The sequence below is a fragment of the Pseudorca crassidens genome, chromosome 6 (genome assembly GCF_039906515.1).
Source record: "Pseudorca crassidens isolate mPseCra1 chromosome 6, mPseCra1.hap1, whole genome shotgun sequence".
NCBI lineage: Eukaryota > Metazoa > Chordata > Mammalia > Artiodactyla > Delphinidae > Pseudorca > Pseudorca crassidens.
In genome coordinates, this window is record NC_090301.1 from 54,269,230 (window position 1) to 54,296,748 (window position 27,519).

General features: G+C 38.4%; 1 protein-coding gene across 42 annotated transcripts in view; it reads left to right on the forward strand.

The window, feature by feature from the left end:
• TTN (titin) overlaps window positions 1-27,519 on the forward strand; it is a 282,014-nt gene that overhangs the window by 50,434 nt on the left and 204,061 nt on the right. For 41 of the 42 annotated variants that reach the window (XM_067741398.1, XM_067741403.1, XM_067741365.1 and 38 more), the window contains exons 43-46: window positions 4,151-4,339; window positions 9,613-9,657; window positions 24,712-24,990; window positions 26,782-27,345. In XM_067741398.1, the coding sequence (XP_067597499.1) occupies window positions 4,151-4,339; window positions 9,613-9,657; window positions 24,712-24,990; window positions 26,782-27,345 (1,077 nt within the window). Of the gene's footprint in view, window positions 1-4,150; window positions 4,340-9,612; window positions 9,658-10,758; window positions 17,647-24,711; window positions 24,991-26,781; window positions 27,346-27,519 lie in introns of those variants that run through there. The other variant, XM_067741407.1, reaches the window with a different exon arrangement.

Genomic DNA, 27,519 nt, shown 5'->3' on the forward strand with positions numbered 1-27,519 from the left:
TTTGTTGAGGGTTTTTGCATCTATATTCATCAGTGATGTTGGTCTGTAATGTTCTTTTTTTGTAGTATCTTTGTCTGATTTTGGTATTAGGGTGATGGTGGCCTCATAGAATGAGTTTGGGAGTGTTCCTTCCTCTGCAATTTTTGAAAGAGTTTGAGAGGGATGGGTGTTAGCTCTTCTCTAAATGTTTGATAGAATTCACCTGTGAAGCCATCTGGTCCTGGACTTTTGTTTGTTGGAAAATTTTTAATCACAGTTTCAATTTCATTACTTGTGATTGGTCTGTTCATATTTTCTATTTTTCCTGGTTCAATCTTGGAAGGTTATACCTTTCTAAGGGTTTGTCCATTTCTTCCAGGTTGTCCATTTTATTGGCATAGAGTTGCTTGTAGTAGTCTCTTAGGATGCTTTGTATTTCTGTGGTGTCTGTTGTAACTTCTCCTTTTTCATTTCTGATTTTATGGATTTGAGTCCTCTCCCTCTTTTACTTGATGAGTCTGGCTAATAGTTTATCAATTTTGTTTATCTTCTCAAAGAACCAGCTTTTAGTTTTATTGATCTTTGCTATTGTTTTCTTTGTTTCTATTTCATTTATTTCTGCTCTGATGTTTATGATTTCTTTCCTTCTACTAACTTTGGGTTTTGTTTGTTCTTCTTTCTCTAGTTCCTTTAGGTGTAAGTTTAGATTGTTTATTTGAGATTTTTCTTGTTTCTTGAGGTAGGCTTGTATAGCTATAAACTTCCCTCTTAGAACTGCTTTTGCTGCATCCCATACGTTTTTGATCATCTTGTTTTCATTGTCATTTGTCTCTAGGTATTTTTTGATTTCCTCTTTGATTTCTTCAGTGATCTCTTGGTTATTTAGTAACGTATTGTTTAATTTCCATGTGTTTGTGTTTTTTACATTTTTTTCCCTCTAATTCATATCTAATCTCATAGCATTGTGGTCAGAAAAGATGCATCATATGATTTCAATTTTCTTAATTTTGCTGAGGCTTGATTTGTGACCCAGGATCTGATCTATCCTGGAGAATGTTCTGTGCACACTTGAGAAGAAAGTGTAATCTGTTGTTTTTGGATGGAATATCCTATAAATATCAATTAAATCTCTCTGGTCTATTGTGTCATTTAAAGCTTCTGTTTCCTTATTTATTTTCATTTTGGATGATCTGTCCATTGGTGTAAGTGAGGTGTTAAAGTCCCCCACTATTATTGTGTTACTGTCGATTTCCTCTTTTATAGCTGTTAGCAGTTGCCTTATGTATTGAGGTGCTCCTATGTTGGGTGCATATATATTTATAATTGTTACATCTTCTTCTTGGATTGATCCCTTGATCATTATGTAGTTTCCTTCCTTGTCTCTTGTAACAGTCTTTATTTTAAAGTCTATTTTATCTGATATGAGGATTGCTACTCCAGCTTTCTTTTGATTTCCATTTGCATGGAATATCTTGTTCCATCCCCTCACTTTCAGTCTGTATGTGTCCCTAGATCTGAAGTGGGTCTCTTGTAGACAGCATATAGATGGGTCTTGTTTTTGTATCCATTCAGGAAACCTGTGTCTTTTGGTTGGAGCATTTAATCCATTCATGTTTAAGGTAATTATCGATATGTATGTTCCTATGACCATTGTCTTAACAGTTTTGGGTTTGTTTTTGTAGGTCCTTTTCTTCTCTTGTGTTTCCCACTTAGAGAAGTTCCTTTAGCATTTGTTGTAGAGCTGGTTTGGTGGTGCTGAATTCTCTTAGCTTTTGCTTGTCTGTAAAGCTTTTGATTTCTCCATCGAATCTGAATGAGATCCTTGCTGGGTTGAGTAATCTTGGTTGTAGGTTCTTCCCTTTCGTCACTTTAAGTATTTCATTCCATTCCCTTCTGGCTTGTAGAGTTTGTGCTGAGAAATCAATTGTTAACCTTATGGGAGTTCCCTTGTATGTTATGTGTCATTTTTCCCTTGCTGCTTTTAATAATTTTTCTTTGTCTTTAATTTTTGCCAATTTGATTACTATGTGTCTCGGCGTATTTCTCCTTGTGTTTATCCTGTATGGGACTCACTGCCCTTCCTGGACTTGGGTGACTCTTTCCTTTCCCATGTTAGGGAAGTTTTCGACTATAATCTCTTCAAATATTTTCTCTGGTCCTTTCTCTCTCTCTTCTCCTTCTGGGAACCCTATAATGTGAATGTTGTTGCATTTAATGTTGTCCCAGGGGTCTCTTAGGCTGTCTTCACTTCTTTTCATTCTTTTTTTCTTTGTTCTGTTCTGCAGCAGTGAATTCCACTATTCTGTCTTCCAGGTCACTTATCCATTCTTCTGCCTCAGTTATTCGGCTCTTGATTCCTTCTAGTGTAGTTTTCATTTCAGTTATTGTATTGTTCATCTCTGTTTGTTTGTTCTTTAATTCTTCTAGGTCTTTGTTAAACATTTCTTGCATCTTCTCGATCTTTGCCTCCATTCTTTTTCCGAGGTCCTGGATCATCTTCACTGTCATTATTCTGAATTCTTTTTCTGGAAGGTTGCCTATCTCCACTTCATTTAGTTGTTTTTCTGGGGTTTTATCTTGTTCCTTCATCTGGTACATAGCCCTCTGCCTTTTCATCTTGTCTGTCTTTCTGTGAATGTGCTTTTTGTTCCACAGGCTGCAGGATTATAGTTCTTCTTGCTTCTGCTGTCTGCCCTCTGGTGGATGAGGCTATCTAAGAGGCTTGTGCAAGTTTCCTGATGGGAGGGACTGGTGGTGGGTAGAGCTGACTGTAGCTCTGGTGGGCAGAACTCAGTAGAACTTTAATCTGCCTGACTGCTGATGGGAGGGGCTGGGTTCCCTCCCTGTTGGTTGTTTGGCCTGAGGCAACCCAACACTGGAGCCTACCTGGGCTCTTTGGTGGGGCTAATGACAGACTCTGGGAGGGCTCACGCCAAGGAGTACTTCCCAGAAGTTCTGCTGCCAGTGTCCTTGTCCCCACATTGACCCACAGCCACCCCCCGCCTCTGCAGGAGACCCTCCAACACTAGCAGGTAGGTCTGGTTCAGTCTTCCCTGGGTTCACTGCTCCTTCCCCTGGGTCCCGATGCACACACTACTTTGTGTGTGCCTCCAAGAGTGGAGTCTCTGTTTCCCCCAGTCCTGTCGAAGTCCTGCATTCAAATCGCACTAGACTTCAAAGTCTGATTCTCAAGGAATTCCTCCTCCCGTTGCCGGGCCCCCAGGTTGGGAAGCCTGACATGGGGCTCAGAACCTTCACTCCAGTGGGTGGACTTCTGTGGGATAAGTGTTCTCCAGTCTGTGAGTCACCCACCCAGCAGTTATGAGATTTGATTTTACTGTGATTGCACCCCTCCTACCATCTCATTGTGGCTTCTCCTTTGTCTTTGGATGTGGGGTATCTTTTTTGGTGAGTTCCAGTGTCTTCCTGTCGATGATTGTCCAGCAGCTAGTTGTAATTCTGGTGTTCTCACAAGAGGGAGTGAGAGCACCTCCTTCTACTCTGCCATCTTGGTTCCTACTCGCTAGTTTTATTATTATTTATTATTACTCCTACTTTGAAAAAAGCCAAATATATCTAGGATGCCCAAATTTCATGACTCTTTCCATTTTAAAAATTTTCTTTTTTGCTGAGACCTTCCAGTGCTTGCCTACTGGTAACAAAATAATAGAGATTTTTCTTCATCCTTTAAGGGTGTCTCTTTTAGACTTTATGGAATGTTCATCTTCTCAGGTCTGTTTTTGATGGGTCTTTCTGCCTAACCACTATGCATATTTCCCTCACTTCCTGTCTCAGTAGGTAACCACAATCTCAGATCAAACCCTTTATGATGACTGTTTCTCAGGACAGTCTTCTTCTCATTTGACTGAACATGTCAAAACCTTATCTTTGCTTCCATAGCATGACAGGCAAATGGTTAAAAAGAATATAACTAAAATTGTAAATTTTCAAACATTATAACCCATCTATAAGCTGGATTTTTCTAGAATCATGTTTCCTTCTTAAAAATGAAATTATATAAGATCAGATGTGGCATGCCCAAAAGAAAAGTATAATGTTATTTAGATAAATATAAAATTAGTCACTAATATAGTCAATATTGTGTTTGCAGGTAAATAAAAATATCCACTTGTTCCAGTGATTTAAAGATCCTTTTCCTTTCACGTTACAGATCTAAAAGTGTCTTGGTACAGCAAAGACAAGAAAATCAAGCCATCTCGGTTCTTTAAAATGACTCAGTTTGAAGACACTTACCAGCTGGAAATTGCTGAAGCTTTTCCAGAAGATGAAGGAGTTTATACTTTTGTTGCTAGTAATGCTGTAGGTCAAGTATCAAGCACAGCCACTTTGAGACTGGAAGGTACAGTAAAACAACTTTAAGTACCACATTTAAATATGGATCTAATCTCACAATGTCAGTAACAAATCACTAAGGATTTCACGTAAATCATCGTTGGTCCTACCATTCTCTTAATGTGACTAATTGTTTCCATGTTATATGTGATGTTCTCGCTTTTCAGTTACCCCTTCTCATTATGAATCACAAACCATCATTTTTTATTTTGCCCTGCTTTGTCTCCATAGAATTTTGTAATGTGTTGCTCTCATCATCAGCTTTCATGCTTCCTGATCAGCATGTATCAGAATGGGGAGAAATATGCTAAAGAACTAGATAGATCTGTTTTCTCATCTGACTAGGATGCAAATTCTAAAAAAAATGTTTTTAAATCTAAGAGTGTTACCATCCCACCATTGTACTGACACAATTCTGATTTCACAGAAGCTACAGTGGGTGATTTCAGGTCTGTACACCAGCTGGATGTGTTTACTGTCATTCAAAGAATGCCTGAGGGTTGAGGGGCTCCACTGTAAGATGGTTTAACATCTCTGTTACTTGGGGCTCTTCAGCTGCAATCAGAAACACTTCCTCAGTATCGGGGTGGGGGGCACTTTGATTCAAAATGAGATAGTATTTTTATAGATTCAGGCTGTTTTTCCTGAGCTAAATTAGTCTCTGTAATTTTAAGCATATACAAATACATAAAGAATTAGGGCAACTTTTGCTTTTTTCCTTGATTTTAAACACTTATTATAATAACCAGAGGTTTTCTTAATAATCAGTGTAGTGTGGTTTACAAAAAAAGAAAAGCTGGTTTGACAACCAGAGGGAAAAAAATAACAACAGAAGACAAGAATACCTAAACTGAATTGCATACTCCACAACTGCCTTCATGCACAATGTAGTGAAGTTCCTTAGACTAGTTATGTCTCAGCATGTTTGTCTGGAAAATGGAAGGGAACTTGTGTGACTTTGAATCAATGTGTGTATGTAGTGACATACGTTGACAAGGCATCCGGATTGGTCTGGATTCTAGTTCACCACTGAAATTTACAACAGATCTGTAGACAACTCCCAGTAAGTTCTGGTTTCAGTGCAGGGTAAGACATTAAAGGTTGGCATGCTTCTTTTCAGGATTTAGCAAACTTGAAGAAGTTACATCAGACTCTCAATGGCATGTCTCTTCGTCAGTTTCATTTAAGAAGGAGCCCCTTGGCCAAAAGCCCATCTTCATCCAGCCCCTGTCAAGCCTCAGGGTGCACAGCGGGGAGACAGTCAGATTCCATGCCAGGGTTTCTGGCATTCCCAAGCCAGAAATCCAGTGGTTGCATAACCAGCAACCAATTCTACCAACAAAAGATGTAGTTTTCCATTTTGAGGAGTCCACAGGCATGGCTTTAATGCTTATAGTTGATGCTTACTCAGAGCATGCCGGCCAGTACTCTTGCAAAGCAGCCAATAGCGCTGGGGAAGACATTTGTGCAGCTATACTCACAGTGACTCCAAAAGGTAAAGAAAGCCTGGCTTGCTTCAAAGACTTTGATCTGCTGCATCCCTCCTACTCCCACTGTTACTAATGAGAGTCTCTGCTGTGTGTCTTGGTGCATATTGTGGTCGGTCCATAATTTATTAACAAAGTAACACCCAGGTGCCCCTAAGTCCTCAATTATATTTTAACCAGTGTACTTTAAATCTCACTGAAGTACGTGTTCTGGGCATTACACTAGTTATTATTTGGTTAGGCATCAACTTTGCTTGACATTTTTACTTTTCTAAACAGCATCTCATCATTGCATCATTAATGATTTATTTGCTACATATTTTTGATAAAGTATATGGTGGAGGGAGGACAAATGATATCCCGAATAGAGTCAGAAAAAAAGAGGGAGCGGCTATGTCATTCTGGATAGCTGCAATGACAACAAAAAGAAGGAAGCAGATACTGTATGGCATCCGCATGAGCCTTCATCATCCATCCATCACTGGATCACTGGGAATGAATTTTCTTTTGTGTCACCCTGACATCCTGGAGCACACTGCATCTGGCATGCTGCTTCCAAGTAACAGTGACGTCTTTCATCTTCATCTTCCATGCCATTTTATGTTACTAACCTAGCCAGGTGACAAAGCTTAGATCCTAATGTTCTTTTCTTTTTCTTGTCACTTGATCGTACAGTGCAAGCCCTAGCTAGGCAAAGTTCTGGGAAAAATGTAAGAGAGTCCACCAAGTCCCAGACAGTGGCAGATTCCTGTTTCACAAAGCAGGAGAGCAAAATATCCCAAAGCGAAATTAAGTCATTTCAAGGATCATCATATGAATATGAATTTCAGGTTTTTGAAGGTATATCTCAAAGTTCCGCCCACACAGCTACATCCATTCAAGATGTAGAGTTGCACCATACTGCATCCCTTTCACAAATTGCAGAAAGCACTGAGTTATCTGAGAAATGTGCTGAAGAGCCAGTGGATGAAGCACCAAGGATTCTCCTGCATCTTCAGGACCTCTGTGTAAAGTGGGGCGACACGGCTCAATTCCTCTGTGTTTCAGAAGAACCTTCCGTTGACGTAACCTGGACTCATGAAGGTGTAAAGATAGAGGAATCTAAGAGAGTGAAGCAGTCACAAAATGGCAATGCTCAGTTACTTACCATATGTAATGTTCAGCTGGTAGACCAAGGATTGTACAGCTGCATTGTCCACAATGAGTACGGAGAGAAGACAACATCAGCAGTACTAAGAGTAGAAGGTGGTTATTTGCTATTTAGCTCTGACTTGCTTCATTTCATCCTCATCGCTTTATGCAGCTTTTCCATCATGCAGATTGAATCAATGAATATATTAAATAGAATACCCTTAAATTAGCACTGTATTCATAAATGACTTATGAAAGTCAGCCAAGTCGTTGGCCAAACTTAAGAACATGTAACTTTCCAGTCTAGATTCAAGGAAGTTTAACTTTCACATCTGAGTTCAGGAAGTCAAGGTTTGTTTCGTATGTGCTCTTTTTTCTAATACTTACCAAATGTGCCACCTAGGAAGTGTACCAAAGAAGGTTCAGATGTTAGAGTTCATCAAGTGTTTATTGAGTATTTATTATTGTGCCTGGCACTGTCTGGACCAAAATTAGTAGTCTTTAGATATTTCTCAATAAATGCTGCTGCTTTATAGTCTCAGATCCTCCCAGAATTGTAGAATTATCTCACAGCAAGATCATTATTTTTGTTGTTATTGTGCTTGATTCACCACTGTGTCTAGAAGGGGCACAAATTTGGGCAAATTTGGGCAAAGGTTAACTTCTTCCTTCCTTCCATGGACTTTCTTCTTGGATGCTAATAAAATGAGAAAAGTATTCTTCAGGTACTAGAAGCCTGTGCTGTGTGTCTGCAGCAAAGGACCTTCACTGAATCCCATGGAGGGAAGCTGGTGGAAGAAGTTTAGGCATTTCCAGGGGTCTGTGGAGAGCTGCGGCCTCTAGCTCTTCCCTGATCTGGCCATATTATTGTTGAGGCGTCAGAGATGAATGGGGGCAATACAGTGCTGTGTGCACGGCCATCTCTACAGTGAATTTTGAGATAGATTCATTAATTCACTTAATGTATCTGCAATCCTCACTCACCAAAAGGAGGATTTGTTTTTTCTTAATCTGACATTTTGGTCTATAGCTATTTCTGATTAATTTTCAAAGCCTAAGAAAGGGATAGCTCAAGAACTGAGGTCTAATTATGCAAATTAGGTAGAAAATTCCACCATCCAGAAAGTTGACCCTCAGTTTCACCATAGCTGCTGGCTAGCACAGTAATCACACAAGAAACTGTCTATCTGGAGGCGTTGTCTACAAGTCACGTAGGTGACAACTGTGACGGTTTCCGCAGCAAGATAATTGGGAGCTGGTGTGTTGTGGAGGTGGGAGAAATGTAGGTCTTTCAACTCGCTTCCTAAAGAACCTAGTGCCCTAGGACAGTGCTTCATCATCATGTTCCCAGAGTGGATTTGAGCTGGACATTTTTGCCTCAGGATTTCCAGTTCACTCAGTTCCAACAATTCTATTATTAAAATGTTCTTGGTGCGTGAGCATTTTTTTTTCCCTTGGGAAATCCAGACTGCCTTACTGAAGAAAGTTAAAAGAGAAGCCACTTTTCAGTGTTTGAAGAGTGAAGGATCAGGCACAGTTATCTAATTATCTAATATAGGCCAGTCTTTATCTGTTCCTCTTCGATTTGGGCCTAATAATTTTACATAGGCTAGTTATCCATGAAAATCAGGTAGGAATGTGAACCCCCGTAAGTCTGTTTGAGTAGAGTTCTTATGTGCGTAGTAAGCATAGAGATATCCTAGTTTGGGGACTAATGTGCTGCTTACCCTCTCATCCTAATGACATTCCATCGTCTCTAAATTCCACGTGTGTTTTACTCTTACAAACACAACTAATTTATTCCTTTTCCAAACTTTATTCTTACCTAGCAAAAGAATTGCAAACCAGACCACTTACCAAAATTACCCTTGGTTCAGACACTAAAAGTATTAAAACACTCAAAGAGTCCAAAATTAAAACAACCCGTGAAGTAAAGAGAGCATCGTCAAAGAAAACATCAAGTTTGTCAGTAACTTCATGCCAAAGACCACAAGGAACTGAGAAGCCAGGGCGGCAAGCACACTGACTTGTGTCACACAGACGGGAGAATGAGAGTGTTACCTGAGCACCTGCTTTCTCTGAAGCCACCCAGAGACGATTGTGTCTAAAGGCTGTGACTTTTCCTTATGTAATAAAAGTAATTTTGAGTTGAGGACTCTTTGTTCTGCTCTTTAACATATAATTGGACTTTGCGTGAAGTTTTAAAGGTGGTTCAAATCAAAGGAGTGTTTACTAGCAGAAAACTCAATTCTGCAGGGAAATCTGAGAATGGCCCTCAGTTAAAAGTGGCAAGTTAGAAAATGCATGTTCCTTCTAAATGTGATTTCATCTCCTAGCAAGTAGTCAGTCAACAAGACATTAAAAAAGAAATATTCCTTTTGTTTGTGGATTGCTTTTCTCAGTGCATGTAAAAGGCATGGGGAATTGTGGAAGTAAAAGTGGAAATTTCATAGAGAACCTAAAATAAAAATGTTTTAAAATCTTTCATCATTGTCATGTACTTTATCAGCTCATTGATCTGTTTGGCATGGATTTTGGGGGGTGCATTTGGGGGATGTAGTTTTCTATTATAGTAAAGAGAAAATTGAAATTGTATGAATCATGAATTGAGGCAGAAAGTACATGGAATTAATCATGAAAATCTCTTGTTTTTGCATTCTAGCTCCTGAATCAATGTTGCATGAGCAGATTGAGATGGAGATGAAAGGTATGGTTATATTGAATATGAGATTTAAGTAGAAATTCTGAAGGATTAATAGAATCCTTGAGCTGCCTTCTGTTAGTAGTATTGAGAAAAATGACATAGATGTACAAATATATCTCTTACAGTATATATTACTGTGTTGCATGCCTGGTTTAGTATGCTGATAGTTACATGCATTTCACAGTAATTTGTTTTATGGTAATTTAAAATCTTATATTTAAAATTTATCAGCCATAATCAACTTCATGTTTGCAGCCATTTTCAAAAGCGTGTATTAGAAAAGGTTGTCATCTTAATGCATGAAATCATGAACTAGAAGTTTGTTTTCAAAATCACTGTGAATTAAATTGAACAAGAGACAATAACCTAGCTGTCATTCTCAGAATGCAACATCATGAATGAATTATCATTGAGACGCTTTTTTATTTAGGGTGTGTGAAAATGTTACATTCTCATTCTGGTTTACACTTCATGCACATACATCATTTTAACATTGATATGTCTCTTACACTGGCTTGCAGATAGCTGCCTTATGTGATCCTTATTGCCTGCTTTTCTTTGCATAACATCGTGACTTTACGGCTGTATTAGTTCGAATAAACGCCTTCTCATTTTATTTTATTTTATTTTATTTTAGCTAATCATTTATGGTTATAGTTCTCGTATATATATCTTAAATAGTTAATTCTCCAAAAATACAATAATTTAATCTATAATCAAAAGGATCAGAAAGGGCGTTTATTCCACTCTCTGCAAGTCAGGTAAGATTTTCCTCTTAGCCATCAAAAGGACAGTTTTCCTGCTCTCAAAACAAATACGCACAGGAACATGTTATTTTGAAATTCATTTTTGCTTGTTCAAGAAGAAATTTCAGCAGTTTGAAGAAAAGACCAGACAACGAACGATTTTCGTGTCAGAATCTTTTAAACAGAGCATGGTGTTGCGTTTATTCGAACAAATATGGTGAGTGAAATTTTTTATGGATTTGTGAGAATCTGTAGCATGCACTTTATTTCATTTCCTATTTTGCAATTTCATTTATTTTCAACTTTTTCAAATACTGTGGAAAATAGTAAAATGCTTTATAATTGAACTTTTTTTCAGAATTGTTCTCTGAGGAAGCATCTGAACATTCAGAAAGAGATACCCGTGTTGCCTTCTCAGATTCTGAAGACATAGATCACAGCTCCATGGCTGCTAAAAGATATGCAAGTAGAATATCATCTACAAGCTCCTGGCCCAGATATTTCAAGCCTTGTTTTACCCAAAAGCTTATGTTTAAATATGTTTTCGAGGGTGAACCTGTTGTTTTTACATGTAGATTAATTGCCTGTCCAACTCCAGAAATGACTTGGTTTCATAACAATCGACCTATCCCAACAGGTCTTCGACGGGTTATAAAAACAAAGAGTGATTTACATCATCACTCTTCCAGCTTAGAGGTTAAAAGGGTCCAAGACAGAGATACTGGAAGTTATAGATTATTAGCAATTAATAGTGAAGGGTCTGCTGAGTCAACTGCATCGTTGCTTGTTATTGAAAAAGGGCAAGATGAGAAATATTTAGAATTTCTGAAAAGGGCAGAACAGACACATGGAAATATGGAGGCTTTAGTTGAAAGGAGAGAAGATAGATTAAAGGTTGACCTGAGGTTTACTGGCTCTCCCTTTAACAAGAAACAAGACGCGGAACAACAGGGAATCATGCGAACTATACACTTTAAGACAGTAAGTCCTGGCAGGAAAACAGATTTAATGTATGATGAAGAATATTTAGAAAGTAAATCTGACACAAGGGGATGGCTTAATGTAGGTGAAAGTTTCCTGGATGAGGAGACCAAAATGAAGTTGCAGCATTTACGGGAGGCTAGAAAAATGTTAATGGAGAAAAAGAAATTATCTTTGTTAGATATGTCATCTGAAATAAGTTCAAGAACTTTGAGAAGTGAAGACAGTGATAAAGACGTTCTGTTCTCTCGAGAGGAAATAAAAAGCAGGTCTGTATCTGATCTAGCTGACAATAGGGGTAAGGTAGATAATTCAACTGAGGGTATTGTCCAAGATCCACAGGTCCTTCCTAATCTAATGGATCAAAATGTAGAACCTGGAGAACCTCCCACAAGCTTTCAAACTACTGTTGATGAGGAAATCCTCCAGACTGAAATGAGAATGAGCCAAGAGGCATTCCTAAGAGAAAGTCTATCAAGGGACCATTTATATGGTAGGATTCTAGTAAATGAGAATATCCAAGCAAGAGAACAACTTGAAAAACTTATGACCCAAACGGAAATTGTAGAGTCATCTAAAGATATCACAAATGTAAGTAAGAATGAGGAAATATATGAGACCCCTGAAAAGGTGTCTCAAGTTACTATACCATACACCAGTGAATCTTTTGGTGCAGTTGTAAATATTCAAGAAAGTGAAGCATTAGATATTGACCAAATAAGAAAAGATGATTTGAGAGAATTTCAACACTCCACTTCCACAAAAGTCGATGAATTCAAAACTGAACAGGAAGAAAAAACCACAAGATTTTTCGAAAATTCTTTCCAGAAACATCCACAACGTTGCCCACCTTCATTTCTTCAAGAAATTGAACCTCAAGAAGTTTATGAAGGTGATAGCTGTGAATTTGTGTGTCGTTTTCAAGGATATCCTCAACCCATAGTGACATGGTATAACAATGATGTACCAATCCCATGTAATCGAGGCTTTATCACTCAGACTTTCAAAAACTATTCAACGTTAACCTTTTCTTCTGTCCATCCTCAAAATGAAGGTTTCATTACCTGTGTGCTGTTTAACCAATACGGAACAGTAAAAACAACCGGTGTACTTAAAGTGAAGTCAAAACAAAGGCATGATGTCGAAGCACATAGGGTCCCAGTGTTGCATGACTACACTGATGAAGAAGAGGAGCTGACATTGGTGTTTGACCAAGCAAAAGGCGTTCCTCCATCTCTGAGACAGGAAGGCCAAACAAATCTCCATATGTTAAAAGCTAACCCACCAGTTCCTCCCTCTGCAGACATAGAACTTCTTTCCTTTCCTGTAGAAATTCAGATAACGGCAGCTACTCCTACCCCAGAACAGGATAAAGAGTCAAGAGAGTTGTTTCAACTGGAGGAGTTGGAACCTAAAGCAACACCTCAAGATGAGGCTACTCGGTCACCAAAGCACAAATTTATATTTTCATCGGATATTACTAACGAGCCGCCAGAAGTGTTGCAAGAAATGCCAAAGCATGCCAGTTGTAGAGAAGGGGATTCCATAGTCCTTGAATGTTCACTGTCTGGTGAGCCTAAACCAGCTGTGACATGGTTCCACAATGGAGTCCTTTTAAAGCAGAACAAGAAGTTCCAGTTTGAAGAAGTTAATTGTAGCCACAGGTTATATATTAATGATGTTAATTCTCAAGATTCTGGAAAATATGAATGTGTTGCTGAAAACAGTTCAGGAATGGTTGAGAGTGTTTCAGATCTAACAGTGGAACCTGTCACTCACAGGGAATATAGTCAATTAGAAAATATGGGTGGAATTTATGCCAAATATTCCAAAGATCAACACATTCAGGGAGAATCTGTAAGGGCACACTTTCATGATTATCCAACCGGTCCTTTTACTCCCCAATCCAATATAAAAGAATATTCTGTAAGAGAATATTTTCAAAGCCTTGAGACAATTGAACAGATAGACCAGAAAGTCCAGGTTTCTTACACATCTTCTAGAGAAAAACTGCCCATATTTATGCAGGGTGCTTCTACATCCATAACAATCAACAAGCCTCTCCGAGCTGAACTCATACAATGTCAGGATGAAGAGAAAGAGGAACATGTAAATGAAAAGTCAAAGCTACACCAAGCAGAGGGGACTGTCTATCCATCTGTTGATGATTTCAGTGAAGTTAAAATTAGGAAAGAGGTAAGAAATGATTTGGGGAAACTTGGTGGACCAGAAAGGGAAAACGTGCAAGAATATGCCCAAAGTGACTATTTATCAAATATCCACTCTGAGAGAACTTCTGATGGTTACAATACAAAAGAATCGTCCATCATTGTATATGAAGAACCCTTTGGGGAAGGGAGATACTACCCAGGAAAAAAGGTGAGGCATAGAATCATTGCATTTGAAAAGTTACAACATATAGAAAAAGGCGTTCTAGAAAAAAGACCTACCAAGAAATCATTTGTGAATCCTCCTCAAAAGAAGCTTGATGACAAAGACTTTCCCTTAAAGCAAAGAAAATCAAGATCAAGTAACCTAAACACAAATATGCATCAGGCAGAGGAAATGCCTCCAAACACTGAACAAGATTCATCTAACATTGTAATGAATTTAAAGCTGCTTTCCTCTCAAACTCATAAGGTACTTAAAGTACAAGAGAGGGAACAACAGAAGGAAGTAGGTCTTATAGATCAATCTGCAGTTGCTGAAAGGGCTGAACCTGAAGCACCTATTACATTTGACCTAAAGCAATTTCATGCTCAAATAGAAAATGCGGATGTAAAATTTCAGGAAGTTAGACTAGATAGTGATCAATCAGAAGAAGCTTATTTTCAAACCCAGCATCCTGCTTCTGAAACAACCGAGGCTGAGAGCATTGTATTTGATCTGAAGCAAATGTATTCTCATTTAGGAGACCCAGCTAAGGAGTTTCAAGAGCAAGAAACTAGGCAACAGCAGGAAACACCATATAAAGAGGAAGTTCCTAGCACTGAAACATTACAATCTGATACACAGAATACCTCTCAAAGCGCACAAAGTAACATATTTACCAATCCAGAGATTTCTTCCAGTAAGGAGTTTTTAGATAGGACTGTGAGGGAGAAAAGTGGTAGTGATGAAAATGCCTCTTATTTGGAAAAACATAAGCAGGAACAAAATTTAGAAATTTTAAATACTGATATTTCTCTTAAAACTATTTCTGAAGAGATCCATAGTGAACCGTGTGCCCTACTTTCAACCTCATCCACAGATGTAGGAAAAACTGATATTTCTGAGGAAAATGGGGATAGGAGTTTCATTTCACATGTGAAAAAAGCAAGTGAGGAAAAGCTTATAGAGGTTTGTAAAAAGGAGGAGGAGCATTCTTTGGAACCAGAGTTGGAGTCATTTCAAAACCAAGTTGGAGGGACACAGGGATATGCTGCTGGAATTTTGGGAGACCACATAAGTGAGGTTCAGGAAGCAGACACATGCCGCAGAAAAATTTCCCTGAGTCAGCACTTTCCATTCTTAATGACTGAGGAACAACGGAATCCAAATGATCAAATAAGTGAGAAAATGGATGCTCCTGGAAAAGAAAAATGTTATGAAGAAATTCAAGTTCAGAATGAAACTTCTTTCTCCAGTACTGAAAAAGAAAATATAGAAACTTGTTTTTCTGAAAACCCTCCTAAGTTGGATGAGGCACATACAACGGAGGTAATGGAATGTGAGACCTCCCTAACACAGTACTTACTGGCTGCTGGAAAGCATGAAGTTCCTGAGACTGCAGACACCAAGCACAAGGCAGATCTTGTCCACAGTGAATCAGTCACATCAATGGAGGTTGAAGAAGTAACTTTCAGCACTGTGTATGAGTACTACAACCAACAACAGGAATCACTGGGACGCCCATTTTCTCCTGAATCTGATATTTCAATTGATGTGGGAAGTACAAGCAGTGAAGCACTCTCTGAGCTAGATCAGTTTTATACCCCACCATCCTCTGTTGAACATCTTGAAACTCCAAAGTCTCCTGATTTGTATCTTACTCCTGTAGACACAGCTAAAAAATCCTCAACAAATTTGGGAGGTAAGACTATTGAAAGGACCACACCTTTAGAGGAAGCTACTGAAAGGTACTCAACACCTTCCGAAGGCAAGTTAGCAGAAAGGTGTTCCACGCCCTCAGGAGAGACCCTGGAGAGATACTCCACACCTCCAGGAGAGACCCTGGAGAGATACTCCACACCTCCAGGAGAGACCCTGGAGAGATACTCCACACCTCCAGGAGACACCCTGGAGAGATATTCCACACCTCCAGGAGAGACCCTAGAGAGATACTCCACACCTCCAGGAGACACCCTGGAGAGATATTCCACACCTCCAGGAGAGACCCTGGAGAGATACTCCACACCTCCGGGAGACACCCTGGAGAGATATTCCACACCTCCAGGAGAGACCTTAGAGAGGTATTCCACGCCCTCAGGGGAGACACTAGAGAGATATTCTAGACCTTTAGGAGGAGAAACTGTTGAAAGATATTCTGTTCCTACTGGAGGACCAAACCCCACTGCAATCTTTAAAAGGTGCCCATCAAAACTAGAAAGGGAGGACAGTCCGTCAAGTGAACATTTCCACACACCTACAGAAGAGAGAAGCTCAGCTTATGAATTATGGCGTTCTGATTCCTTTGGCACGCCCAATGAAGCCATTGAACCAAAAGACGATGAAATGCCTCCATCTTTTATTGAACCTCTGACCAAAAGGAAGATCTATGAAAACACAACCTTGGGCTTCATTGTTGAAGTTGAGGGCCTTCCAGTTCCTGGTGTGAAATGGTATCGAAATAAATCTTTGCTAGAGCCAGATGAAAGAATCAAAATAGAAAGGGTGGGTAATGTGTGTTCTTTGGAAATTGCTAACATTCAAAAAGGAGAGGGAGGCGAGTATATGTGCCATGCTGTAAACATCATAGGGGAAGCAAAGAGCTTTGCACATGTAGACATTGTGCCCCCCAAAGAGAGAGCAGTGGCCCTTCCACCTCCAGTAACACATCAGCATGTCATGGAGTTCGATTTGGAAAACACTGGGTCATCAAGAACCCCTTCTCCTCAAGAAATTGTCCTGGAAGTTGAATTAAGTGAAAAAGATGTTAAAGAATTTGAGAAGCAAGTGAAAATAGTCACAGTTCCTGAATTTACTCCTGATCATAAAAGCATGGTTGTGAGTCTGGATGTTCTCCCATTGAATTTAGCAGATCCAAGTATGGCTTCAAGGGAGGAAGAAGACAAAGATTTAAAAATTGACTTAGAAGTATTTGAAATGCCTCCTCGCTTTATAATGCCTATTTGTGATTTTAGAATTCCAGAAAACTCAGACGCTGTGTTCAAATGTTCAGTCATAGGCATCCCAACTCCTGAAGTGAAATGGTATAAAGAATATATGTGTATTGAGCCAGATGACGCTAAATATGTGATTAGTGAGGAGAAGGGAAGTCACACCCTTAAGATTTGCAACGTCTGTCTTTCCGATAGTGCAACGTACCGGTGCAGAGCTGTGAATTATGTAGGGGAGGCTATCTGTCGGGGATTCCTCACCATGGGAGATTCCGAAATGTTGGCTCTGCTGTCAAAGAAAAGTAAAGTGACATTGAGCAGTGTGAAGGAAGAATTAGTCTTAAGGAGCAAATATTCAGACAGCTTTTTTGAATTTCAGGTGGAGGAAGGGCCTCCCAGGTTTATCAAAGGTATTTCTGACTGTTCAGCACCGTTAGGGACAGCAGCTTATTTCCAGTGTTTAGTCCGTGGCTCTCCGAGGCCCACGGTTTACTGGTACAAAGATGGGAGATTGGTGCAAGGAACAAGGTTCAGTTCCGAGGAAAGTGGCATAGGGTTCCACAACCTGTTCATAACAAGCTTAGTGAAGGAGGACGAAGGTGAGTACAGGTGTGTAGCTACAAACAAATCGGGCATGGCTGAGGCCTGTGCAGTGCTCACCCTAATTTAAAGCTCCTCATGCAAGGTGTTAGTGTCCCCATAATGATGAGAATGGACTTGAATGCTTTCACACTTTCCAGATTATATAGTTCTAATAAATCTCCAAATACATCTACTCTATTTGAACAAATTACATTGAAAAACCCCAGGGAAAACAGTTTCTCTATGTGGAAATCTCATGGTTGTAATACATGTAAATATTCTATTATCTAAACTGTGGAATTATCACCTGTGTCAATTCTGCTGTGAATCATCAAACACTATTAAACATCTCCTTGGCCACCTAATTGTTGGTACTTCTACTTTACCCTCCTTCTACTCCATAAAGTCCTTCAGCAGAATGCATTCTCTTTTAGCAGATAAACTGTGTATGTCAAGTAAAATGTGAAATGGAAGACCATATCAGATGACCACACAGACAGATTGGTAAGGTAAAATCTCTCTGCTCTAAGTCATTTTGGAAACGATAACTCTTTTGCACCCAAATACATGCTTATTTATTCAGACTTAGAACAAACCAAGCAGCAACAGAAACTAGCTTTGCCCAATTGGTAACTAACTCTATAATCTGTTTTACCTTGCAATCTTCATATTTATTTTCAGCTCTTTAAAAAATATTTTCATTATTAATATCCCTCTTCTTAAGTGTTTTAACTCTTGCTGCTTTTGAAGGGACCAATGGTGATCTCTTGGCGGGTAGAGTTCACCTAGACATTTGCAGAATATGCAAATAAATATCTTTCCACTTTTGGAACTACCTCATTTTCTCAATTTCTGAGATAGCATTAACTGTAAAATGCAGCATTAATTTGATACTGGACTGGGGTTGGGACAAGAAAGTACTATATTACATTTATATATAAATTTTAAACTGCAGTACAATTTCAGAATCTTTAAAATTAGAAAAAGATGGTGGGACATCTCTAGTATTGAAGCAATATGGTAATTTGTATTTCAGATTATATACAAATAACAAGATAATTAGCTTTCCTGTCCTTTTCTCTGAATTTTATTTTTAAAACTAGAAATTAATAAGCATTCAAATTTAAGATGCATAAACATATATGTTTCTAAAGTGGCTGTTTTTGTTTTTCAAAATTATAATTATAGTAAGTTCACAAAATCCTTAACGTACCTATGTGCCACTATGAACTAAATCTTCTCATATAAGCTGTAATAAACATAAAGAAACTTAGTTTTTTCTTACCTGAAAACGAAGAGTTAGACCAAAAGACCACAGAGGTGGTTGTTCAACTATGATTTTGTGTCATCCCAGTGGTAACTTTTCTTAATATAATTCGGAATACATTTCAGTTTTGCAACAGATGACAAGAGGAATAATAGAATATAGTAATTTGATTGTGAGACTTCTCTTCCTCCAACTCTGTAAATTACTCACTGTCATCTAATGGCTATTTTCTCCCCTGCATTGAGCAATTTTTATATAACATGATCATATTAAATACATTAATTTTACTTTAATTCTAAAACATTAATCATTTAATTTAAATTTAATTTTCAAGAGAATCCATATATCCAATCATGTTTATTATGCTTCTTTCATCTGTCAAATTTTTTATTCCCACAATGGGACTTCCCTAAAAGCCTTTCAAATTAAAGAAACTGGGAGAATGTGTAGGATATAGACAGACCAGTCAGGCTTACACCCCACCCACCCCACCCCCCGAAAGAACATTCGCTTTGCTTTCTTTGAGTCACCATAACTTATCAAGATAGATACACTATTGTGAAACAATCATTTCTGTTTCAACCAGTGAGCAGACAATATCTGTGATCATAATTATAGATATGATATATATCTATATACCACATCATAATATATATCATTATATATTATTATATATTATATTATATATATTATATAATATAATATATAATAATATATATATCATATATCACATCATAAATCCCTGAAATAAAACTAATTCTATAGTTTAGGGACTTAAGGATTTATTCTACTCTGAGTCACATAATGGATGTTTAAATAAATTAGAAATTCAGGTCATGACAAACATGATAAGCACACTTTACCCAAACATTATACAGCATAACAATAGTCCAAACCTGTTCTTAAAAAAAAGAAGGAAAAGAAAAAAAAGTTTTAATGCCATACTGGATTGGCAGTAAGGGCTGAAAACTATACTTTTATGCTTATAAAAAGGTGGGCTTTATTTGATTTTGCTCATTAGAATTCTGTTAGTCTTAAATTCATTGCACTTGAGAATATTCAGAATAAAAGTGACTGAATAAAGAAAAATAAGCCTTGCCCACCCTTGGCTTACTTATTAATTGTTGTAGATAATTAAATGGAATTTTTTATTTTCTGACTCAACAGCATATAACTTAAAAGCCTGAAATGTGAATTTCTCTGATGCTGGATAAAGAGTTCATTGTTTTATGCATAGTAGAGTTTAAACAATTATTAGCTGCTATTACTACATGTATTTTAAGCTACACCTTTCATGTTTCAGGACTCTTGAATTTCATCTGGTATCTTTCATATAGTTAATATACCATGTTTAGAAGAAAGGAAAAACAATTGAAAATATTTCAACACGTTAGTGAGTAGGGGTATTTTCGCTATACTGACATTCACTCCCTTTACAGATATTTTGGGAGTTCAAGTGAAAAGGGAAAGCTGACATGAGTGATACATTATAGATTAAATGTTAAGTGGTCACCATTAGTATGTGAAATTAATCAATGTTTTTACAGCTTACTAACTGAAATAATAATAACTGAGTTTGTATTCTACATGCTATAGGTAAGTTTTACCAGTATATTTATATAAGCCAACAGATACTGGAGTCCTGCCTTTTACTGCTAATACATTTGAATTAAAGCATAAGACTATTCCACATGATGCAAGTAAACTAATACAGTAGTAAAACTGCTCTAGGTAAGGTAATAAAACTATTATTAACCAGAGCTGTTCCATTTACCTAAAAATTTAATGAAAAGCTAATTCCTTGTTATCAAATTACGTCTTTCATCCTGTCCATGATACTGTTTAAAGAGTATCTGTTATTCACTGTTTGTTTTCCTGTTCAATAATACTGTGTAGGTATTTCTCATGCAATAAACTATAATTAAATTTTTAATGTTGGAGTTTTCTCTCATTTCTGATTCTCCCATTTTCTTAACATAAGCCTCATTATAAAAGCTTTGTTGAAGTAATAGGGCAATTTACACAGGCAAAGGAAGGCTTGCATTTCTAGTAACTGAAAACAGTTATAAGCAGTAACTAGAACATAGATGTTTTAGTTTGAAAATAAACAGTCTTCAATTTGACAATGAAGATCACTCTTAAACTCAAGAAAATTCTAAATGTAAATAACAATTCTGGATCTTTTTAGAAATTTATTTAAATGATCCTGAATTCTTTTTTAATTAATTAATATTTAGTGGAATTTTTATTTAAAAGTTGTGCTTTAAAGAAAAACATTTGGATCCTGAATTATTTGATTAGCAATATTTAGCCAGCCAGCAGTTTCTCAAACTTTAGAATTGGGACTGTATCACAAAGGAAAACTCATAAGAACATCTTTAAAATGTATAAACTCTAACACAAATGAAATGGACTGAAAGTTGCATCAGTACAGTATTTATAATCATATAATATAATAAGCTAAGGTTAAAATTTTAGAAATGTGCCTTTTGATAAATTAATCTCAAGATAATCTAATGATTTCAGGAATAAAACAGAAGAAGGCCATCAATTGGTGCATTATTCTTTGACAACTTCTTTGTTTGTTTTAGTAAAATAATAATCATTTTTCCCCATACAGAGTTTTCTAGTTCTCTTCTGTCTGCTGAGGAAGAAGGACCTCAAACCTCTAGCTCTGGCCTTCAGTTATCTAATAGAAATGAAACACTGGAACTTTTGTCTGAACCTCCAGTTCATTCAACTAAATTCGATTCCAAAAAGGAAGGCAGTGTCCCAGTTTTCATCAAAGAAGTGTCAAATGCTGAAATAAGCATAGGGGATGTGGCTAAGTTGTCTGTTACTGTCACTGGTATTCCCAAGCCTCAAATTCAGTGGTTCTTTAATGGAGTAATGTTAACCCCTTCAGCTGACTACAAATTTGTTTTTGATGGTAATGATCACAGCTTGATCATTCTGTTCACCAAATTAGAGGATGAGGGAGAGTATACATGTATTGCCAGTAATGAATATGGACAGACAATATGTAGTGCCTATCTGAAAATAAATTCCAAAGGAGAGGGGCTCCAAGAACCAGAATCAGCAGAAGAGAAATCTCTGGAAAAGCTCGAAGGTCCTTGTCCTCCTTACTTCCTTAAGGAGTTAAAACCAATTCACTGTGCACAGGGGCTCCCTGCCATCTTTGAGTACACGGTGCTTGGAGAGCCTGCACCCACTGTTTCGTGGTTCAAAGAAAACAAGCAGCTTTGCACCAATGTTTATTACACTATCATTCATAATCCTGATGGTTCCGGGACATTCATCGTCAATGACCCTCAGAAAGAAGATAGTGGTTTCTATGTCTGTAAAGCGGAGAATGTGTGGGGTGAATCCACCTGTACCGCAGAGCTGCTCGTGCTTCTGGAAGACACACACATAACTGATGCCCCCTGTAAAGCAACGTCCACACCAGAGGCTCCTGAAGATTTTCCCCAGACGTCGTTAACGGTCCCTGCAGTTGAGGCACTTGACTCAGAACAGGAGACTGCAGCTTTTGTAAAGGACACCATTTTGAAAGCTGCTTTAATTGCAGAAGGAAAACAGCAGCTTTCTTACGAGCATATTGTTAAAACCAATGAACTGAGCAGTCAAGTTACTTTCATAGCTGAGCAACTGCAATCCACAGTCATGTTACAGCAGGATATGCCCACTCCTGAAAGCATCAGTGAACTTCTTTCCATCAGTGACACTATTCATGTCCAGCCTATCAAGGAACCACCTCCCAATGTACAGCTGCAGATTGTCCAGTCCCAGGACACCCTCCCCAAAGAAGATATTCTAATGTATCAAGAGCCTGAATTACAGGTGGTTCTACCAGATACTGAAAAAATCTTCCCCAGTGCCATGTCCATAGAGGAAATTAGTTCATTAACAGTTGAGTCTCTGCAAACTTTATTAGCTGAACCTGAAGGGAGTTATCCACAGTCATCAATAGAAGAAACGCCAGCCCATTCATATCCAACCTCTGTGGCTGAGGAAGTACTTTTACCAAAAGAAAAGATAGTATCCGCAGTGGACGAAGAGCAAAGAGTGATCCTTCAAGAGCAAGAGGTGCAAAGTGCTCTCATCCTGAATCAGAGCTTAGCTGAGGGACACGTGGAAAGTTTCCAGGGTCCTGACATAATGATCTCCCGGGTCCCTTCAGAACACACGTGCACAGAAGGTGAAATCTTAATGGAAAGTGTGGATCAACTGGACAGTGCAAAGCAAGATTTCGCAGCCAGCGTTGAGGAAGGCAAGTCCTTAAGGTTTCCGTTGGCAGGTGAGGAAAAGCAGGTACTGCTCAAGGAAGAGCGTCTTGACAGCTTGGCAATGCCCCCGAACCAAACCACTAAGTATAAAAAAGAGCCCATGGCAATAAATGGTGTGCAGGAGGTGCAGGGAAGTGACCTGCTTTCTAAGGAAAGTTTGCTTTCTGCTATTCCTGAAGAGCAGCGGTTAAACCTGAAAACTCAGATCCGCAGGGCTTTGCAAGCAGCAGTGGCCAGCGAGCAGCTGAGTCTTTTCTCTGAATGGTTAAGAAACATTGAACAGGTAGAGGTCAAGGCCATAGACTTCACCCAAGAGCCCAACCGCATTATGTGCACCTATTTTATTACCTCAGTGAAGTCTCTAACAGAAGAATTAGCCATCACTATTGAAGGCATTGATCCTCAAATGGCTAACTTGAAAACTGAACTTAAGGAGGCTTTGTGCTCTATAATATGTGAGGAAATGAACATCTTAACAGCTGAGGAACCTGGAATTCAGAAAGGAGCCACAATAGACTTGCAGGAAGAAATGGATTCTTTTTCTAATCCACAGAAGGTTGAAGCAATCACCGAACCAGAGGTTGAATCTAAATATCTTGTCTTAAAGGAAGAGATAAGTTATTTTAAGGTGGAAAGTCAGGTCAAAGCTGTGGGTGCCACAACTGCTTCCGCTGCTGTCTCTGATGAAAAACTGGATGAGATACCAAAACCATCAGAGGAAAAAGAGAAATCCTCTGAAGATGGTACTGAGAAGGCTCGTACAGTAGAGATACGGGAGGCTGAGGGTAGCTCACTCAGAGAGGGTGGTCCTGATGTACAGACACCCTTGGTGGACATGATTGCCAAGGAAGGTGACACCGTAAGCCTCGCGTCATCCATAACAAATGCCAAAGAGGTGAATTGGTATTTTGAGAGTAAACTTGTGCCTTCAGATGAAAAGTTCAAGTGTTTACAAGATCAAAATACATATATGCTAGTGATCGACAAAGTAAATAGAGAAGAACATCAAGGGGAATATACGTGTGAGGCCTTGAATGATGACGGAAAAACAGCAACTTCAGCAAAACTCACTGTAGTCAAAAGAGGTTGGATTTTAAGGATTCAGTGAATCAAGTTCTAACATTCACTGGGTTGTAATGATTTAGGTTTCCTCACTGAATTTTCACTTATCTACCATTGCCAGAATGCAGTTTATTTAGAGTAAGAATGAAATCACAGACATAATCATGGTTATTAACTTTCCCCTTTTCCCTTACTGCCTTACTGGGTGGTATGTTATATCTACACTACTACTTATTTTTAAAATGAAACGTATTTCCATATATTTCATAATACTGATAAATGCTTTTTTAGTCTCTTTCTATATGAAAATACTTTAATGATATGTAATAAAAAGCTGTCAGTGAATACCTAGTTACCCTGAAATCACCAGTCTCATCCTTAAATTCAAAATAACCATGATTAATTGTCCATTTGTGTTTCTTGTTTCGATTATCTTTTTTGCTATTGTTTCACTTCATCACTTTATTTAGTAGATCATGTTTTTTTCACATTATTCGCAGTGTTCCTAGTCAGCATGGTATATTTAAAGAATATATCGTATTGTTATGCATGTAAGCCAAGAGCATCACATCATTTTAATCATTTTTTCACAATTCACTGAAAAGTAGCAATTGAATATGTTGAAAGCTGCTTGCTGTCTTCTTTTGCCTTCAGTGATCTTCCTCATTTTCCAGTCACTTGTCTTAAACTGCTGCAATCCACTTCACTAATTTCAACTGTTTCACTCCATTAACAGCAACAAAGTTTAGAAGGAAAAGAAAAATGTGGGGTACCTGAGAAGGAGGTGTGCTAATGGGCTCTGCTTCCCTTTGCAGCTGCCCCAGTGATCAGGAGGAGAATTGAGCCCCAGGAAGTAGCCCTGGGCCACCTCGCCAAATTCACCTGTGAGATCCACAGCGCTCCCAATGTCCGCTTCCAGTGGTTCAAAGCTGGCCGAGAAATCTGTGAGAGTGACAAGTGTTCTATTCGGTCTGCAAATTATGTCACCACCCTGGAAATCCTGAGAACCCAGGTTGTTGACTGTGGCGAGTACACCTGCAAAGCTTCCAACGAGTATGGCAGTGTCAGCTGCACAGCCACACTGACTGTGACAGGTAAATGCCATACACTGACACAGATGTTATTCCATTTCATATTATTGCCTATTTTACTTTTTGTGGAGGTGCAGGAGGTACTTGTCCTACCAACTGGAGAGACCAGTAGCCAAGATGGTAACACAGTGGCTAGGTAGTGCAGAGCCTATGAGAGACAAGAAGTCATTGTTTAGAGTCACATTTCTAAAAACAGCTAAAGAAAAAAAATTTTTATTTCAAGAGCAATGTGAAGGAATCACACAAGCAGTGGCTCCTGATAGTTTGGTTTGGGTTTTGGTTTTTTTCTGTTCTTTTTATTAAATGGTCTGGCTTGACCTCTAGCATAAAAAATTTCAGGACACTTTGGTGCTACTAAAAAGTAAATGATGTCCGAATGTGTGTAATAATTTGGACCCAGTTAACCAATTAAGAACAGAAGTACAAAATGAGAAAAGCCAAAGCATAAGACTAAAGTCAAACAAATCCTAATAAGAGACAGGGAGCTAGTACAGAACTACAAACTAGGATTCTCACCCTAAGCTTTATTACTAATTGAAAAATAAGAGTAACTACACAAATATTCTGTTCTCCATTTCCTGAGGACACACAGGATGACTGTCAAGTAGGTAACACTCATCAGGAGTTTGAATTCCCTCATTAGCAAAAAAAAAAAAAAATAACTCTTTCCTACCTCTTTCTCTCACTCTTTCATTCTCTTTTGCTTTCTTCCTACAAAGGGAAAATGTGAGTATGAACTTATGAACTATGGTTTAGGGTGAGAAGTAGCAATGACTTGTGCTGTTGACAGAAGCATGCACGAAATGCCAGGGTGAGGCTGTCCCTTTGTCTTTTTCTTTTTGAAGTATAGTTGGTTTACAGTATTACCTTGGTCATCTTTTTCAATGACAGCATGGAGGGGAAGGGTAGATGCAGCATGCATCTTTGACTTGAAAAAGCCAGGGTTTCCTGTAGCTTCCTCTCCTCTACAACTCTTTTATATCAGAAACTCCACACCCCCAGGCCCATGGTGACCCATTCAGTGGATTTCACTTTGTGATCAGAGTCTCCGTACTGCCAAGTGCATGGCATTATTCTTAATGACACTTCGGGAAATTTCTTTACCCAAAATAGGCCGGTTCAGTAATGGGACTAACACTTGAGCTTCAAATCACAAGAGGAAAGAAGAAAGAGGAGGATTTTTTTTTTTAATCAGAAAGAGAGGTTCCTAAATGTTTGCTTCCAAATGCAGAATGGGCATGGGAAATTACTGCTATAAATATTTTTACAAGTTTGGAGTGATTTAGTGGATACATTTAAAGTTGTGCCATTTAAGGATTTGCTAGTGGTCATCGACATGAGGGTTAGAGAGACTTTATAAAACTACTGAAACTTTTTATTACTTAATATCTCTACTCTTCAGAAAAGTCAAGTACGTTTTCTTTATCTTCCTCATACAGTCTTCTAATTTGCAGAATTAACGTACCAGCTGAATTGCTTATCAGATAATTCGAACAACTAATCAGCTCATAAAATGGACAAAGCTTTAGCAATAGTGAGTCAATGTTGTGAAATAAAGGAACATTTGTTCTTTCCTTTGATAGAGACATTTAAAGTGCTGTCTTGCTCCTCTATAAAAAAAACTCTCATCCCTTTCCTTTGACACATCTTTTCACCTTCATACATTACCCTACTTTGAGTAATGTCTCATGTCTATCTAAAGCTATTACTCATCTTTTTTCTTTCTTGGAATATGTAATTACAGCAAGAGCTTTGTAGGGACAAAATATAACACTGAAAACTTTTCTTTTACAGAGGCATATCCACCAGCCTTTCTCTCCAGACCTAAGTCCATAACAACTTTTGTGGGTAAGGCAGCCAAGTTCCTCTGCACAGTGACAGGGACTCCAGTGATTGAAACCATTTGGCAGAAAGACGGCGTGGCCCTCTCACCTTCCCCTAACTGCAGGATTTCAGATGCAGACAACAAACACATTTTAGAAATCTCAAATCTTACAATTCAAGATAGAGGAGTTTACTCCTGTAAGGCTTCTAACAAGTTTGGAGCCGATACTTGCCAAGCTGAGTTGGTCATAATCGACAAACCACATTTCATTAAAGAGCTAGAGCCTGTGCAATCAGCTGTCAATAAGAAGGTACACCTTGAGTGCCAAGCAGATGAAGACAGAAAAGTCACAGTTACATGGAGTAAAAACGGGCAAAAGCTCCCCCCTGGGAAAGATTATAAGATCTGTTTTGAAGATAAAATAGCATCCCTCGAGATCCCTCTGGCCAAACTAAAAGATACAGGAACGTATGTTTGCACAGCTTCCAATGAGGCTGGAAGCAGCTCCTCTTCAGCGACAGTAACTATCAGAGGTAAGAAGTGTGTGAATAATATTTCCACTCCCTTCTCTCATTTTGTGATTAAAATAATTTCATCCAAGCAGCCTCTTTGGTTTGGGGAAATCCTGGCATTGTTTGATTTTATTGTTTCAGTCTTCTTCACAATGCACTTATTCTTGTTTGTTTAAAACTGTCTGCCATTAACAA